This window comes from Pezoporus occidentalis, unplaced genomic scaffold, assembly GCF_034315485.1.
Source record: "Pezoporus occidentalis ecotype Australia unplaced genomic scaffold, CSIRO_AGI_Poc_V1 ctg12, whole genome shotgun sequence".
In the NCBI taxonomy this organism is placed as follows: Eukaryota; Metazoa; Chordata; class Aves; order Psittaciformes; family Psittacidae; genus Pezoporus; species Pezoporus occidentalis.
The window spans coordinates 6297418-6316026 of record NW_026912994.1 but is presented as its reverse complement, the minus strand read 5'-3'; the positions used below and the strand labels follow the sequence as shown (position 1 = coordinate 6316026).

Below are 18609 nucleotides of genomic sequence, written 5' to 3'. Positions count from 1 at the left end.
AACCTGGGCTGCATCAAAATGAGCGTGACCAGCAGGTCCAAGGAGGTGATCCTGCCCCTCTACTCTGCTCTCGTGAGACCTCACCTGGAGTATTGTGTGCAGTTCTGGTGTCCTCAACATAAAAAGGACATGGAACTGTTGGAACAAGTCCAGAGGAGGCCACAAGGATGATCAGGGGACTGGAGCACCTCCTGTATGAAGACAGGCTGAGGAAGATGCGGCTGTTCAGCCTGGAGAAGAGAAGGCTGCGTGGAGACCTCATAGCAGCCTTCCAGTATCTGAAGGGGGCCTATAGGGATGCTGGAGAGGGACTCTTCATTAGGGACTGTAGTGATAGGACAGGGAGTAATGAGTTAAAACTTGAACAGGGGAAGTTTAGATTGGATATAAGGAGGAAATTCTTTACTGTAAGGATGGTGAGGCACTAGAATGGGTTGCCCAAGGAGGCTGTGAATGCTCCATCCCTTGCGGTGTTGAAGGCCAGGCTGGATAAAGCCTTGGTTGGTATGGTTTAGTGTGAGATGTCCCTGCCCATGGCTGGGGGGTTGGAACTAGATGATCTTAAGGTCCTTTCCAACCCTAACTATTCTATGATTCTATGATAGTTCTATGCTCTCTGTTACATACAATTGTTACAACAATTTTTGCCTTTAAATTCTACAAAATAATTGACTATTTGCTCATTTGTGAGCAAATCAGTGATTCTGCTTCAGCACCAGCCACTAAGGAGGAGTTTCTTGCTCTCAGACACGACAGCTTTTCTTATCCTAAATTTAGGAAGGGAAAGCATACAAATCTATGATTTGTTGAGATATGGTCAGTAAACATTTGGGAAACATGGCAGTGTTTTCAGAGACTGTAACTCCTGAAGTCTATCTGCTTATTGCTATTAGGGTGCTAGGAGTCCTATTTGAATTTAAAAAGCTAGTTCATATCATGGTTTGTGTTTTGTTTTTTCTTTTTCTGTTCTTTGCAACTTAAAGGGGAAAGTAAACAAGAATCAGAGTAAGACATTTACACAAAAGCTTATTGATTAGTTCTGAAAAGCGCAAACTTAATTGTTTATAAAGCTTCCATGCTGTATGGAAGGTGGTCATGTGTTGGCACTAGCCAGACGCGGTCCAGCAGCCATGTAAGTTCATTTCCACAATGCTGGGGCAGAGCTGAAATACTCAGCACCCTGCAGTGCCAGCCTGACATGGCCAGAAGAACTGGAGGCCTCACCTTGTTTGCAGCTAGCCAAAGCACATGCCTGATTACCTGTTAATCACTGCCTTATGACCATGCAAACACATGCTTCACAACAGCCTGCCAATAAAACTCTGATAAAGAGCATAAAGAGCAACAGTATTTCACTTTACAGAGCATGTGAATTATGGAAAGACAGCTTCATGGTCCTCAAAATACGTGCTAAAATAATATTGTAAAAGGCTAGAGAAGACCAATTTAACCAAAAGTGATAGATTGAGGATAGGTTGAAGAGCGCAGACTGGGTGTCTGCAGGCCAGCAATCAACTACTGAACCTCTGAACAACCCACCTGTGGTATTTTACAGAATAATAAATGCAGACCTGAAAGTGTTGAAATATGGTCTTTAAGGACATAAACATGAAGAGAACTCAAGGAGCTCCTAATAACAAGAACTTTGCATACTTCACTCATTTGATCAGACAGTGATTGACAGATTATAGACTGACATCATATAGAAGCTGACAATCGATAGCAAAATATATAACATAACCTTTAACAAACTGCAAAAACATGTATGAAGAATTATCAAATGTAGGTGTATTATCAAAGTGTAGATCCAAGCTGATAGGTTGCTAGCCTCTACTTGCTGTCTACGGCACAGCCCTGCTCAAAGAGAACTGATCGATAAAACTTTTTTTGCACTGAGTTGCATGGCTGGAAAACCTCAGCCTGTCTAGTGGGACCAGAAGTCCGCCCTTGGGGAGCAGCTGCACTACAGATTGATGAAGGGAGAAGCAGACTCTAGGTGGAGCCGCCAACTGCAGGAGATATCTAGTAAGTGCTTACACAGCAAGAAGCTGCTTGTTTTCTGAGATGTACCCTGGCATCTTTGTATTACAGACAACAAGGCTAAGTCTAAAATAAACCAGACGATGACTTGGAAGCATTTCCCTGCTCTAGGAGCAGATTTAAGGTTTTTTTTTTGGTTTGGTTTTGGGGGTGTAGGTTGGGGGGGGGGGTATTTGTTTGTTTGTTTATTGTTATTATTGTTATTATTATTTCTTCCCCCCCTGCCCTCATAAAAACTGGAGGCACCAAGAGAAAACAGAAGCTCTGAGAAGCTTTATTTTTTTAACTGTACATAAGTCTATTGTCTGTTGAATGCTGAAAGGGAGAATGATGCCAACAGAGCAATCATATGCTTACTCTTCCAAATTAAAGGAAGCAACTGTAATTCTCTAAAGCACTAACAGTTTCAGTAAAGATGGCCTAATAAGTGTAATATTTAATTATCACCTGAAAATTCCTTACTAACAACAACAACAAAAAAGTGGTTGGAGTTCTTGTGTATGCCCAAAGGTTCTACTAAGGCTTTTTCAATAGCCTAATTAATAATAAATATTGCTTATTATAAAGCCTTTTTGTAAATGAGAGATGTTCACAATTCCCAATTTTAATGCAGATCTGAAGATCTGAAGCTGACAGCTCAAGTCTCCTTTATTTTATGCCAAATGCTTTTCTACTCTCACTGTTTTAGCAGAAGTCAGACTAAAATAGTTGAACTGTTCATTTGCTTTTTTGTTGTTTTGTTGTTTGCTTTTTTTACTTTGAAAAAAAAAATAAAAAAACATGCATGCCAAAATCTGTTAATTTTTAATGATTCTCTTTTATTTAAATTTAACTTCTTTGCAAACATCATCTTCATTCTAATGTAGAGGTAAAACACAATCTGAATAATACAGAAAAAGCAGTTTATGATGGGACACTGACATGGATCTTGTGAAATACAGCTGTAACTTTCACAGCTGTCAGATACCCCTCTGTAACCACAGTCAAAGTATTAAATTCCCACAGACCTCCATAAAACAGAGAGGATGATAATATTCACATTTCCCATCCTTTGCCTATTCCTCTTATCTGGTTAGTAAAATCTTTGGGCAGGTATGTCCCATACCTGCTATTTCTTATAATGGAACCTGGATTTTGTTTGATGCTTTCAGATGATTTTTTTTTTTTTTGTACAAATATGTTCAGCGGTGATACAGACAAGGGAGAAGTTTATACTGAAAAGGAACACTGTTACTTTTATGTGTTTATTCAGCATAAAAATTAGGGAGAATATGGCTCTCCTTGCGTATAAATTCTCACCGTAAGTTGCAGTGGCAAGTGCATTTCATCCTTTCAAGTCACAACATTTCAAATGAGAAAGAAAACATTATTTTGGGGGGAAATCATACCTTAAACCAAGTTACTTGAGGCTGAGGTCGTCCTGTTATTTTACATGAGAATTTGCCAGTTTGGCCTTCACGCACAACAACTCTATTGGGTTTTGTAGCAAACTTGGGTGGACTCTCTCCCCAGATGCTTGGCCTATGCTCCACAGATGAAACAGTAAGTCTTGCCCTAGAAAGGCAATTGACATCCTGGTTTTACAGAAGAACTGGAAGCTGTTGTGGTTAGAGCACACTTCAAGAAGCATTTCAGACCAGTCAGTCTGCCAATAAGGGTATATAATTGGTGGTAATCAAGATTGTAGTTATACAGTATGTTTTTTGGCCACTGGATGAAATGGAAATGCTGGTGATGACTGATCTTGATTCCTCATGCAACCAAATAGTATGATGCTTCACACCCTCATCCAGCATACACATGACTCACATAACAATCTTGGGGATACTTTCAGCTGCTTATAAGCAGAGCTGGGCAAACCAAATGATAGTAAACACTGAAGCACTGTATTTCTGTTTTTTCCTGTTTCTTAGTTACATCCTCCTAGATTATTTGTGCATATTTGTTCACTGTTGACTGTTCTTTGTCATGTAATTTCTTTTGACCTAGAGTGCAATGACACCGTAATTTCTGATTTATGAATCAGCAACTTGTTTTTGCAACATTTCTGACATGTTCTGGTAAAGATTTTTATTTTGGAGGAGGCTTCTCTTAGGAATCTCATTCACTGCACTTTTTACAAAGCAAATATGAAAAAAGCACAAGACCAAAGTACACCCATCCCAGGTGAATGTCTGTTAAGTGTAAATGCCCAGCTCTACTTACATGGATGGCACAGCTGAGAAACGATATGGGGAATGAAACCAGAGTGACATCGGTGACTGCAGTCCAAACCTCTCAGTTAAAAAGCCATAAAACATATAACATCAAGCAGCATTATAACAAGAAAAAGAAAGAGGTGCAACTTCAGGTATGTAATGTCAAAGAAAACGCTCTTTGCTCTGAAGCCCGACTACAACAACACACACATTAGCAGATGGCAGATGGTGATTTCTTTCTTTCTTCTTTTTTTTTACTTTTAATTTCAAGCAAACTGAACCATTTTCAAGACTTTCTTTTCCAGATGGCCTTTTACCACATGCAAGTAAGATATGCCAGTACCTCACCATTTCTACCAGGTGTCAGGTACTAACAGACCGCCTCGCCATAGTCCAAGGTGCTGCCAAGAAACGATGGTTGCCATAGAGGCAGCTCGAGGTTTCTAAGTAAGAGATGATACGATAATGAAAGCATTTACATGGACAAGAGGACCAGCAGAAAGTCTTCAAAGGGAAGGATGACTGTAATACACTAAAATGGAAAATACTTCGTAATATAATTAAATACCTGATAGTTTTTAATGTCATCTTCCTCATGTTAACATTAAGAAGAGCATAAATGTGTATTAAAGAAGTCTTTTAGTGACCACCTTTAGGTGGTGTTTCTATGTTTATATATCTATACGCATATACTAACACATTAAAAGAACATCAACTACTAGCTAGCCTGCAGCTTTATGGCTATTTCCTAAAAATACAAAAAATTAAATGTGTATTTTTTATTTTTCTTTTTCCTCCTCCCTGTTTAGGTAAGACATAAACTTCCATGCCATAATATTATTAATACTGAATAGAAGTAAGCTGCGTAAGAATGAAAAATGAGGACAATCCCTCTAAATTCATGCAATGGGATTGATTAGGATAGTGCTTCAAAAAGTTTGACAGTGTAACAAAACCTAACAGCAACCTCAACTGTCCTTTCTTGCTTTGATTATTTAGCATGTGTGTATTTCTGTAGCACATTTGCAATACAGACTATCATGTAAAAGCCTTCCTGATGAATCCATTTCACTTACTATTTTCACTGCTTTAATCTCAATTAATTTTAAAATTCAAACCATACATAAACAATATCCATATCAATGACAAAATCTTGAGTTGTAACTACCTGCATGCTATCACTGACATAATCAGAAACATGTATTTTTGTCTGCATCCAGCGTAACTCTGTTCCAGGGATATAAATCAGAAATAATTTTGCTTAAATTCAAGATACTTATAAAGAAATGAATTCAGCTGTTGGAAGAATTAGGCCTGGGGCTTCTAAAACAGTGCCATTTACTTAATTGCAAATGCTTACTGAAGTGCAGAATGTACATGGCAGCAAGAAGGTTCTTCTGTGTGCCAGCGCAGAGCTCCCCATCAACTCATTCTTGCTAACAGTTACTCCAAACTGGAACAATTCTTTCTTCCAGACTGCAGTTTACCCACTGTATTGCCAGAAATACTTCAGCTATATGTGAGAGAATGCTAATTTCAGTTGCTTTTATTTTTTACTGATGACTTTTGAAACAGTATTTGCTCTGGCTTTGTAAGGAGACCGTCAGGTCATGGAAGATGTGCAGAAGGATTTCTGAATATCAGGAAGCAGAAAAAAGTAGTTGCAATGTTGCAGCAGGGGAGGGTGTAACACTGAAGATACCAGCAGAATGTTCTGTTTTCAGCCAGATTAATTCCTGTCAGTATGAAGGAGCAATAGCTGTACCAAACTGCTCCATTTTACTGCAGTAGCTCTCATAGCAGATATTCTCCTTGGGATAAAAGCGAAGTTGGAAAGCATTTGAGTTCACAAATATCAAAATATTTGTTTTCAGATGGTGCTGTAGCTGGAACTGCCCTGCCTCTGAGAGGCCAGCCATTCTTGCTATCCCCATTTCACACATGTGAGAAATCACGCCAAGCAGTTACTCTATTTCAATGCAATGCTGTGCAGAACTGAGTCATCAACCACCAGGCTTTGCTTTCCTCCATTGCCTCAGATTTTTGCATAGGTAGGGAGCCTTGGGGATACATTTCCAGTGAGGAATTACTGAGAACTGGACAAGAATTCAACCCTTTTTGACAGGCCTTCAAATTCACTGAGAGCTAAAGACAAATGCAAGAGGCACTTAAAATGCGGAAAAGTGGTTATTCTCTATAAAGAGTCATTTTACTTGTTTTCCTACCAAAAAATATTTAGGTGCCTGTTAAACAAGATCAAAAAACAGCGGACTTCTTACCCTGGGGTTTTAGCACAGGATGGCAGGCTGTATTTCTTCATGGGATTTCCTGTAAACATAGGACAAAAAGACAAGGAAGTCAGAAATCTTCTCAAGACCACTGGGAATTACAGATACAAAAAACTATGTAAAATATGCTTTTTCTCCAGGTTTTAAACATAAAGGAGGAATGCAACACCTGCAGTATCAGGTTATGTCATCTGTAATCCAAAATTAGGCTCTCCAACTTCAAAAACAAGTTTTAGCAGATTTACCATCTAACCCTTGGCCTCAGCAGTAACAACACTGCAGATTAGTCATGCAAAAGCATTTTTAAACAAGTGAAACAGTGTCTGGTTTGTACAGAGCAGTACTAAGATTAAGATGGCAAAAATAAAAAAAAATAAAAAAATTTAAAAAAAGGCTTTTGGACTTTGAAAGAGCTCTTACTTTATTTGTTTTTGAGTGCTGTACTAGCCCAGACTACCTTTTCTGTAAAATGATTCTTTTTGAAGCGTAGCAGTTCATCATGCTTGCTAATGCGAGCAACAAGTTGATGCTTACGAAGTCGTGTAGGCTCAGCGCCATCTACTGAACACAGAATTCATAATAGCTTTGGCACGTTAAAAACGGGTTGTGACCTGGGAGAGATTTAGAGTAGCAGCATGAAACAACCAGCTCTGATGGCTGTGAAAAGAAAAAGCCCTGTTTGAGAGCCTTATAAAAATCTGCATTACTGTCAGCTAGGACAGCCATGAAGGATGGAAAGATCAGATTGTGTTTCCGTCACTCATTTTTTCCAGTAGCAGTCAGCCCCACATAGCTAGCTTTGCTGAGAACAGAAAAAAATCCGTGCTTTACTATCTTGAGACATAAAGGGATTTTCAGAATAAAGGCAATGTAATTCTTAAACTCTAAGAAATTTGGTCATTGGTTACTGCCATGAAATTGCTTAGAAACTGCAGCAAAGCCTGGGTTAGAAAAACTGGTATAAAAACAGCTTTAAAAAATCTGCCACCTCCATTCTAGTTGTCACTCATGAAAGCTACCACAACTGAAAATGAGGGGGAAAAAGGATTTTGCATAATTTTTACAACAGGAGACAGTAACAATCATACCAGATCTATTGCATATTTCAGTATGTACTTCGATGGTATCTGTTAGAGATTTTGACTCCGTACAAATCCAAATGCTGATTGTTTCAGGACCACTGTGGATTTTTACTTTGCTTCAAAAATTCAACACAACGTTGTGACTTGAGGAACTTTGATACTCAGCAGACCTCTGACACGATCAAATTGCATAGGGAGAAGATGTACAACTTATTTCCATCCGTCTCTGCCTTTGTGTCACTCTGTAAATTTCAGATTTGGCAGTTTGCAATTATCTAATATGCAGATGTTCTCTTAAAAATTCCTGGGTTTGATCTTGGCTGTTTCCTGTGTGACATTAAGCATGCAATTACAACCAGGCTTTCAGCTTAGCAAATACGAGTATGCACAGAGAACTCCAAAAACCTATTGCTTCAGTGTGCTTATCTGATAGGCTGTGAAACAACCAAGATCACCACAGCTTTTAATGCCTGAGAGAAAATCCTAACTTTCCAGGCTTTTGTTTCTGTCCTTAGTGGTGGTTTTCATGAAAATTACCAGGTTTGTAGCAGTCTTTAAAATGATCCCTTTTGTTACCTGGCCATCACTATACACATCTGAAACCTAACACACACCTTATCTAGCTATAGATATGTAGTATCTATACTACATGTATATATGTGTTGCAGAATGACTTTAAGAGCAGATCCATAGAGTTCTGGAGGACTGTGCAAGCAAGGCAGGGGGTGGCCCCCACAGGTGGACAGAGACCGGACCTATATATGTTATGCCAAGAAGGAGTGGCTGAATACTACCACTCCTATATATGTGTGAACTGCGTCACAAATAAACCAGAAGTTGCTTATCACCCATATTGGGTTGGCCTGTCTGCTTCTCCTCGCCGCTTACATATATGTAGGGGACATGCAGTTGCCTGCACAGTTCCTTAAACTGTGAAATTCAACTAATGAATCTTACTCTTGTACTAGTGAGAAAGCCTGCGTGTACAGTTGTGATTTTAACCAGACAGTTTAACACTGCTTGTTCATTAATTAAACTCTGTAATCATCCCAACTACAGTGTAAGTATCCTCTTACCTTCCACTGTCAGTTCCACAGTTACTTGACGAACGCCACCATCATTTGCAGCCTCACAGGTGTATTTACCACCATCACTTTCCTGTACTCCTTTAATTATCAAGCTGAATATCCCTCGAATGCTGTGGTCCACAACGTAACGGTCTCCCTCTGTGACAGGATGCCCATTTCTGTACCACGTGATCTGAGGCTCAGGGTAGCCTCTGACCTGGAAAGATGTGAGAGAGAGTGGAGAAAGAAGAAAGATATAACAGATGATGGTATTAGGAAGAAATGTTGGACATTTAGCAAGGCAGTGGAAAGTTCCTGACACAGGAGCTGTTAAATACATATGCTCTGCAAGCCAAATGGCAAAAGAAAATGAAATGAAAAAACTCTTGGATAAATCATAAACTCTTGTTAAAATCATAAGAATAGGGACAGTCTTATGATTATTATTATCTATCAGGCAGATAGATACCTACACAGAAAAGTTTCCCACTAGAACGGTTTATCTGCAGAAGCACCATGACAGTGCCAATGAAGAATCACCGTTGTTCTGCAACTCAAGGGCAGTAGTGCTACTGTACCTCAAAGTATGCAAGATTGCAAGGTGTCTAGACCAAAAATTTCAAGTACTGTTGCCAAGGACTAGGCTTATATTGTCTATTTGTATGGAGCCATCTAATTTTCATATGTGCTGAGATACAGTAGCTCCTGACAATATACAGGTAAGAAGTGCAGACACATACCAAATTTTGTCTTGATATTTAAAAGCAGAAGACAAGGATTTGCAATTTGAGAAAGTGTCATTAGTGGTCATTCTCATGTTATGGTGGTAGGGGACTATAAAGACCTGGATGTAGTCACACAAACACACTCCTGAAAGAGCTTTGTGGTCTACTGGTAGCCCAAAGAAAAGTCTTCAACAAAACGAACCAGTCCTGTGCTCATTAAATAGCAATCATATTAATATATCCTTGCTTGCTATGACATTAATGATACCTTGCATGCGGGTTCTCAGTTGGTCTTTCAGAGGAGCTGTTGAAACCTGATGAGGATATGTGTGTTTCTTTCATAAAAAAATGGGGAAAACAGACACACACCAGTTTCGACCTAAGAAACAACTCCTCAGACACAGGTTCTTCCTCTTTTTTATGAGATGAGATGCCATCCTCTTTGAGGATTGCTTTAGTATGTGTGAACTGTTAGCACACTTCCTCAGTCATAACAACTCCTGGTTACAGTGCTTCCCCCTTTTTTTCTATTCTCCCCTTCTGATACATTAGCTTTCCATCTTCTGACTCTTTGATCCTTTGCCTACACATCATGAAGTAACTGAGTGGATCAAGATGATCTAGGATGAGTACTAGTTGTGCCTGTGTTTGCTCACTGGGAAAGGAGCAATGTTGCATTTTGAACTACGTTACCAAAACAGCAAGTGCCTTCAACCTCCAGGTGTGCAAAATATTGATGATCTGTCCTGATTTGAGGCAAGCTTGATTGTGGCTTGTGCAAATTCCTCCCACCATTCTCTTCTCAGTTTCCAATCCACATTTCAGCTCTGCTTTCTCCGGACTGCACAGCACTTACTTTCCAAATTACAATCTTTAAGCCAAACAACCTTACCCATTCTTAGGTTCTCTTATTTCAAATCCTTTCATTTTTAATCCAGCCCTACCTCACTCCAGCTGGGTTTTTCATCTGTTTGTTAGAACTTAACCTACAGCTGTCAGATATTTTTATCTTTCTCTTAACTCCTTGGGTATCAGTCCAAACAAATTAATTTCATCAGTGATGTGGCAACCCCTTCAAAAGAGCAGACTTTGGCCTCTTCAGGAACATGCTTAGTAAGGTTCCATGGGATACAGCCCTAGAGGGCAGGGGGGACCAAGCCTCTTGGTTGATATTCAAGGGTCACCTGCTACAAGCTCAGGAGTGTTGCATGCCAACCAGAAGGAAGTGCAGCAGGAGGGCCAGGAGATCTCCTTGGATGGATAAGGAGCTCCTGAGGAAAATTCAAATGAAGAAAGAGGCTTATAATAAGTGGAAGCAAGGACAGGTGGCATGGGAAGAGTACAGGGATGTTGTCTGGGAAGCTAGGGACCAGGTTAGGAAAGCTGAGGCCCAGTTAGAATTAAACTTAGCTAGAGGTATTAAAGATAACAGGAAGGGATTCTACAGGTACATAGCAAATAAAAGACAGACCAGGGAGAATGTAGGCCCCCTAAGGAAGCTCCCAGGAGAGCTGGCTACACAGGATTTGGAGAAGGCTGAGGTTCTGAATGACTTCTTTGCCTCGGTCTTCACTGGCAAAGGCTCTGACTGCACCACCCAAGTCTTGGAAGGCAGACGCAGGGACTGTGAGAGTGAAGACCTTGCGCCCACTGTAGGAGAGGAACTGGTTCGAGGCCATCTTAAAAATCTGAACGTGCACAAGTCCATGGGACCTGATGAGATCCATCCACGGGTCCTGAAGGAGCTGGCGAATGAAGTTGCGAAGCCACTGGCCATCATATTTGAGAAATCGTGGCAGTCCGGTGAAGTTCCCCATGACTGGAAAAAGGGAAATATGACCCCCATTTTCAAGAAGGGGAAAATGGGTGACCTAGGGGATCACAGACCAGTCAGTCTCTCCTCTGTACCTGGCAAAATCCTGGAGCAGATTCTCCTGGAAGGCATGCTAAGGCACATGAAAAACAGCAAGGTGCTTGGTGACAGCCAGCATGGCTTCACTAAGGGCAAATCCTGCCTGACCAATTTGGTGGCCTTCTATGATGGGGCTACAGAACTGATGGACAGAGGTAGAGCAGTTGATGTCATCTACCTGGACTTGTGTAAAGCGTTTGACACTGTCCCACACGACCTCCTTGTCTCTCAAGTGGAGAGACATCAATTTGATGGATGGACCACTCGGTGGATAAAGAACTGGCTGGATGGCTGCACACAGAGTTGTGGTCAATGGCTCAATGTCCAGCTGGAGACCAGTAACGAGTGGTGTCCCTCAGGGATCAGTGTTAGGACTGGTCTTGTTTAACATCTTTGTCACTGACATGGACAGTGGGATTGAGTGCGCCCTCAGCAAGTTTGCCGATGACACGAAGCTGTGTGGTTCAGTTGATACGCTGGAGGGAAGGAATGCCATCCAGAGGGACCTTGACACACTTGTGAGGTGGGCTGATGCCAACCTCATGAAGTTTAACCATGCCAAGTGCAAGGTCATACACCTGGGTCGGAGCAATCCCAGGTACAGCTACAGGTTGGGCAGAGAAGAGATTCAGAGCAGCCCTGCGGAGAAGGACTTGGGGGTGTTGGTTGATGAGAAAATGAACATGAGCTGGCTGCAGTGTGCGCTGGCAGCCCAGAAAGCCAACCGTATCCTGGGCTGCATCAAAAGGAGCGTGACCAGCAGGTCCAAGGAAGTGATCCTGCCCCTCTACTCTGCTCTTGTGAGACCTCACCTGGAGTATTGTGTGCAGTTCTGGTGTCCTCAACATAAAAAGGACATGGAACTCTTGGAACAAGTCCAGAGGAGGGCCACGAGGATGATCAGGGGATTGGAGCACCTCCCGTATGAAGACAGGCTGAGGAAGTTGGCGCTGTTCAGCCTGGAGAAGAGAGGGCTGCGTGGAGACCTCATAGCAGCCTTCCAGTATCTGAAGGGGGCCTATAGGGATGCTGGAGAGGGACTCTTCATTAGAGACTGTAGTGATAGGACAATGGGTAACGGGTTGAAACTTAAACAGGGGAAATTTAGATTGGCTATAAGAAGGAAATTCTTTCCTGTTAGGGTGGTGAGGCACTGGAATAGGTTACCCGGGGAGGTTGTGAACGCTCCATCCCTGGCAATGTTCAAGGCCAGGTTGGACGAGGCCTTGGGTGACATGGTTTAGTGTGAGGCGTCCCTGCCCACGTCAGGGGGTTGGAACTAGATGATCTTAAGGTCCTTTCCAACCCTAATTGTTCTATGATTCTATGATTCTTCCTGGCACTACTTACTCAATATATATATATAAAGGACAATATTTGCCAAGAGCATTAATATGCTGAATAAGCTGGAGAAACTTTCTCTTTCTGGTACAAACTTTGCAAGTTCTTTCTGAGTCTATCTTTACCTAAGTAAGAACCATGTTCTATGAAGAATACATTGTGGGATCTTTTACAATGGGGAGTCAATTGCTATTTTAAAAGACCACAGCATCATTCTAAAGCTCTTTGTGGCCATGCCTTTTCTTTCCTGTGCTTTCTGAAAAACTGCAGCTCCCACTCAACCATGCCCCCTAACATTATTCCAGCATATTGGTCTAATTCTTAGTCAGAGGTCAGGTGCCCAGGAATATCTCTCTGAGCACATCTCATACTCAGAAAAAGGGATTGTGTAGCATCAGTATGAGATTTTTATGGTAGTGTAACTGTTTAATTGATAATGTTCTCACTGGTACAGAAAGTGACTTGTAACAAAGAACCTTTTTGTACTATTAATTTGTCAATGCGCTCCTACCTATCCTTTCATTTTAGATTAAGAAATCAATGGAGAGATTAAGTGACTTACCCAAAGCCAGACAGTGTATTTGAATGGAGTTTCTAACTCTCATTTACTTCACTGGATATTAATATTTCCTTGAATTTGAAATATTTGAGGCAAAATGGCTTTGAAATTAGTATTTCAAGTAATAAAATACACTAAAATGACAGAGTAGGAGAATTGGTGTGAAGAAAGAACCACCTTTTCAGTGCATTACATCACAACCTTTTTACTATCATTAGTCTGGCTATTATCTGTTTACAGCTGTTTAAATTCTGGCCTGTGAATTCAAGTAATCAATCAAACGTCACCTAATATTTTTACTATTTTTTCCAGCTCACAATCATTCCTTCTGATGTTTACTTCTATGTATTGCTTAATAAAGCTTCAAAGCTCCCAAACATAAACCTTCCATCACTTATCCCAGGGAACAATTAAGCTTGAAGCAGTGGGAAACACCTTCCTCCCACTTTTCACTTTATCATATTCTTATGTCCCTCTTGGACCACGCAAGACCATTTTTGCTCACCTTTTAAGCTCTGGTAGACCATTATACTTGCCCTTCCAGTACCACATGCTGAGCCTGCATTAAGTATTTCCCCACTTCTTCCATGCGTGTTTATTTTATGTTTGCTATGTCTGTATTGTTTCCTTCATCCACACCTCTATACCAAGGAAATGCCACACAGAAAACTACAAACACAGGTGATCAGCATGCCATTTCCTTTCAAAAGGTTGTGTTGTTTCCTTCTTGTCTCTATATTTTTCCTTATTTTTTTTGTCAAAAATTACATGATGAGAAAGCAGAAGTTTACAGAATTGGTCTGTTGCAAGGATTAATTTCAGGTTTAGGTTTGGAATGTGTTTCAAACTGAGCCAGCTCTCTCTGAAATACTTGGGCTTGCCATAAAAGTGTCAGGGACCCTTAAACGAATCACTGGTTAGTAGGTTTTGATCCTGATGGATCAATTCCAGAACTGCAGCAGGTTTTACATTCCTCCCTAACCTTCCCAGAGTTCACTTAAAAACATCTGCCTTGAATAAATCCACAGCAAAAGGAAATTTATCTGCTTATTTAATGCCCAGCAGCAGAAGGCTATAACCTTTATTTACAGCTTGGCCTGTGTGAGTATTGCCAGTCCCAGTGAGGCTGCAGCTTTTCTTTACTTGCTCTACAACACTAACAAGTGGAAAATTGACAGCAAGCAGCAAATAACCATTGCATTACCACAAACATGACTTCTGAGTTTTTGTCTGGATTCGTCAAATGCTTAGAGCCTTCCTGGAAAAGTCTGCTAAAGTAAAACAGGCCTTCGGTTCCATGCATGAACAGAACAAGTGGAAAGAGCTGAGAGAGAACGTTTTGCCTGTGAAACTTCCAGAGTTAGGATTCAGTTCTGCGTCTGTGTCTATGTGAATGCTATGGAAAAGGACTATGCACTTTTCCATAGTATTTACTTCCCTCCCACCACCAAAAAAACAAACCAAAAAAACAAAACAAAAATCCCCATCCAAAACAAAATCTATTGCCCATATTTATTGAAACTGTGCAATAAAGCATATTCTTATTAAAAAATGTGCTGCTACAAACTATTGTCACAAACCAAAAAGCATTCAGTGACCATCAATGCCAAGTATATTCTGTGGCCCTTTTTTTTTCTTCAAAAGCACAGGAAAGATTTTTCTAAAACTTGGCATATATCTGTGCTCCAGGAAAGTGCTATTTATGTACTGCCATATATGTCCCAGCAGACAGCTAAGTACCACACAGCTACTTGCTTACTCCCCTCTCCCAAGTGAGATGAGGATAACAATCGAAAAAAGGTAAAACCTATGGGCTGAGATAAGAATGGTTTAATAATTAAAATTAAGTAATAATAACAATAGTAAAAACAACAATAATAACATAAAATATTATAATAATATGAGGGGGAAAAGCGTGAGAGGCAAAGACATAAAACCCAAGAGAGATAAGTGCTGCACAATACAATTGCTCACCACCTGCTGACCAATGCCCAGCCTGTCTTTGAGCATTGCACTTCCCAGACAACTCCACCTAGTTTATATACCAGGCATCCCCTTGGCTAGTTTGCATCAGATGTCCTGTCTCTGCTTCCTTCTGGCTTCTCCTACTCCTCCTCACTGGCAAAGCACAAGAGACTGAAAAGTTCTTGATCAGTGTAAGCACTACTGAGCACCAACTAAAACATCAGTGTGATATCAGCATTATTCTCAGACTAAAGCCAAAACACAGCACTGCAGCAGCTACTGGGAAGAAAATCAGCTCTATCCCAGCCTAAATCAGGACATACACCAATTAAAAAAGACCCCAACAAACAAACAAACAACAAAAAGAAAAAAAACAAAACAAAAAAAATTTTGCCTATTTATGTGCATCAGAGTTGCAGTAGCAGTTTAGGGCAATGAGATGCACTGCTCCGGTTCATGCTTTCAACTTCAAAGTCATATCCTGCTTTGTAATAACTACTCCTGGCTCCAGTGAGGTTAACAATGAATGCAAACCCACGGCACCCAAAAAGAGTCAGCCAGAAGTGACAATAAACCAAAGGGTAAGTAACTGTGAAACACTGATGGGGTGTGTTCCATTACTGAGTGTTACTTAGACAGTAACACCTGAAGACTATTAGAAATGATGGCAAACATTACGTAGTCTAGCATTACCTTCATTATGCTGGCTGAGGTGTTCAATGCTTGACGTTAAGGACTAGGTAAGTGTCCCATGTCGCCACTTACGGTAACATCACCACACAAGCAATGAGATCAGGAAGAAAACAGCTATTAAAAACATCTCTTGGTTTGCAAAATCCCCCCCATTTCCAACATACGTAGACAGGCACATCAAAAGTCATCCTAAGGCTGGCAACTATTATGAAGCTGCTATTCAAAACAACTCCCCTCGGAGAGATGATTTTATGTGCTGCAACATGAATGCCACTAATGACTAAAACTTTTCTCAAAAGACAATCCTCCCCCCATGAAGTCAGAATTTTAAAACATCCAGATTCTGTCAGCACATAGTGCTCAATTGTGCAGATATTTCTGTAGACTACCTTTGCCTTAATTCCACTAAATCATAGAATCATAGAATAATTAGGGTTGGAAAGGACTTTAAGATCATATCATTCCAACCCCCCTGCCATGGGCAGGGACACCTCACACTAAACCATCTCACCCAAGGCCTCATCCAACCTGGTCTTGAACACTGCCAGGGATGGAGCATTCACAACCTCCCAGGGCAACCTATTCCAGTGCCTCACCACCCTAACAGGAAAGAATTTCCTCCTTATATCCAATCTAAACTTCCCCTGGTTAAGTTTTAACCCATTACCCCTTGTCCTATCCCTACAGTCTCTAATGAAGAGTCCCTCCCCAGCATCCCTATAGCCCCCCCTTCAGATACCAGAAGGCTGCTATGAGGTCTCCACACAGTCTTCTCTTCCCCAGGCTGAACAGCCCCAACTTCCTCAGCCTGTCTTCATACAGGAGGTGCTCCAGTCCCCTGATCATCCTTGTGGCCCTTCTCTGGACTTGTTCCAACAGTTCCATGTCCAGAATTCAGACCTATTAAGACCCATCTATGTAAAGTATACAACCACTGAATAGATTAATCAGAGGTATTTGGGTGGTTCAACTCATTTAAAGAAAACTTAGATTTTGAATTTACTTTTGAAAGACAGAAATATTCCCTATTCAAATTTTTATATTTCACATGCTATTTAAAATGTAGCTTTCAACCCAATTTGCACATATCTTGCTGCTTTTGGGGAAGGTTTTCCTCTTTGTGGGATGTTAAATAATAACAGGGTATAGCAAGTAGCATTTAACACCCTAAAATAAGATGGTTTGCTGGTCCTGCAGCAAAGTGACAATGCCTTTCGACACCTGATTCTCAGTGGGAACTTCATACCATAACTGGCCATTTATATTTGAGATGAAAAAGTACAGAAAAATACACTTATTAGAGAAAATGTATGGAATTTTTGTTGCTTTAATTAACATGTACACTAATAAAGGGTTATGTAAAAAGACTTTTCCACTTGTCCTGAGACTTTTAGGGATATGTGGCCCTATTAAAAGTGATGCTTTTAGCCTGTATCTAATTCACTGCAACACAGAGAAACAATGCATTAAACCCCTGATGGTTAGTAGTGTAGCTAGCGTATTTCTAGACTGCAGTGTCTGGAAGCATTATAACAACATGAAAACAAATTTGGCTGAGCTGAATGGCAGTAACAAGAAATGTTTCCTAATGCATAAAGGTAGCTGCAAAGCAGAAAAGAATAAACTCCCACACCCACAGTGTGACAAGAAATGACTTGTAAAAGAAATTGGCCAGTGGCTTTGTAGATGATGTCTTACAGCAGTGACTTACTTTAGAAGAACAGTGGGTGTTTTGCTTGTTTTACAGCCTGCCTATCTCAACATTAAAGAACGCCAGAGAGAAGGGTAACTTTCTGAGAAGGGTTTGTAGCCTCTTCTCTGTTCCATACTTGAAGTTAAGACTCAGAAAAGAACAGCATATTGCACTTACACTTGAAATGTGGTGGAGACTTCATAGCATACCTCTTTTTCCTATGTCTAGGTATCAGCAAAAATGGAATATTACTTTATTGCAAGTTATGTATTAGATGGGCTTATCTGCAGGTCATAGAGTTGAAGGCTTTCATGCAGCCCCAAGAGATTCAATTCAAACAGTAACAGCTGTAGGTGTGGGTCATCTTAGGTCCTGAAAAAAAAGGGGTGTCTCCCGTAGTCGTCAGACTCTAGTCAGTGTCCTCTGTCTTTCTTGAATCAAGAGCCAATAGTTTTTGGATCTGGACTGGTGAGAAGAATGAAGTACCTGAGAGCGACATTAGCAAATGATGCTAAGAACCAGAAACACCGTAATACGTGCTCTGTCTATGGGGATGGAGCTTTGCTAACCAGAAAAAAACCTACTTCCTGTTGTAATAGTTCATACTGATGTGAAGTCTTAATGTCAGTCTCAGGAAAAAGGTACTACAAAAATGTGGAGACTACAACATGAACATTGTGAATACAGCCCCACTTCGTAGGTAGGATATTTCTATTTTAGTTTAATTTTTTTTTGTTAGCGCAGGTAGGAAACGATTCTGGCCAGTACAGCTCTTTCATAAGTCTTGTAACAAAGCTTCTGTTAGGATCAAGCTGCAGTTTGCTTTAATAAATGAACAGCAGATGTCCTTGATAAAGGAAAGTGGACATGATACATCGTTAAACCCCTTCTGAGACACACAAACCACATCTCAAGAATAGTTTATCCATTTTAAAACTTTGCTCCTAAAACAGAGAATGTGGCTGGCAAGGTTAAACATGAAAATGTTAAATATTTGGCGACTGAGCTATGGCTTTGCAAACTAAGCAAATAACCTACCTCTTCCA

The 18609-nt window shown here is 40.6% G+C and overlaps 1 protein-coding gene across 4 annotated transcripts in view; it reads right to left on the bottom strand.

The window, feature by feature from the left end:
• MYLK (myosin light chain kinase) overlaps nt 1–18609 on the bottom strand; it is a 227777-nt gene that overhangs the window by 120319 nt on the left and 88849 nt on the right. For all 4 annotated transcript variants that reach the window (XM_062607068.1, XM_062607070.1, XM_062607069.1 and 1 more), the window contains 3 exons: nt 8685–8892; nt 6518–6566; nt 3429–3594 (listed from right to left, as the gene is read on the bottom strand). In XM_062607068.1, coding sequence (XP_062463052.1) covers nt 3429–3594; nt 6518–6566; nt 8685–8892 — 423 coding nt within the window. The remainder of the gene's footprint in view (nt 1–3428; nt 3595–6517; nt 6567–8684; nt 8893–18609) is intronic.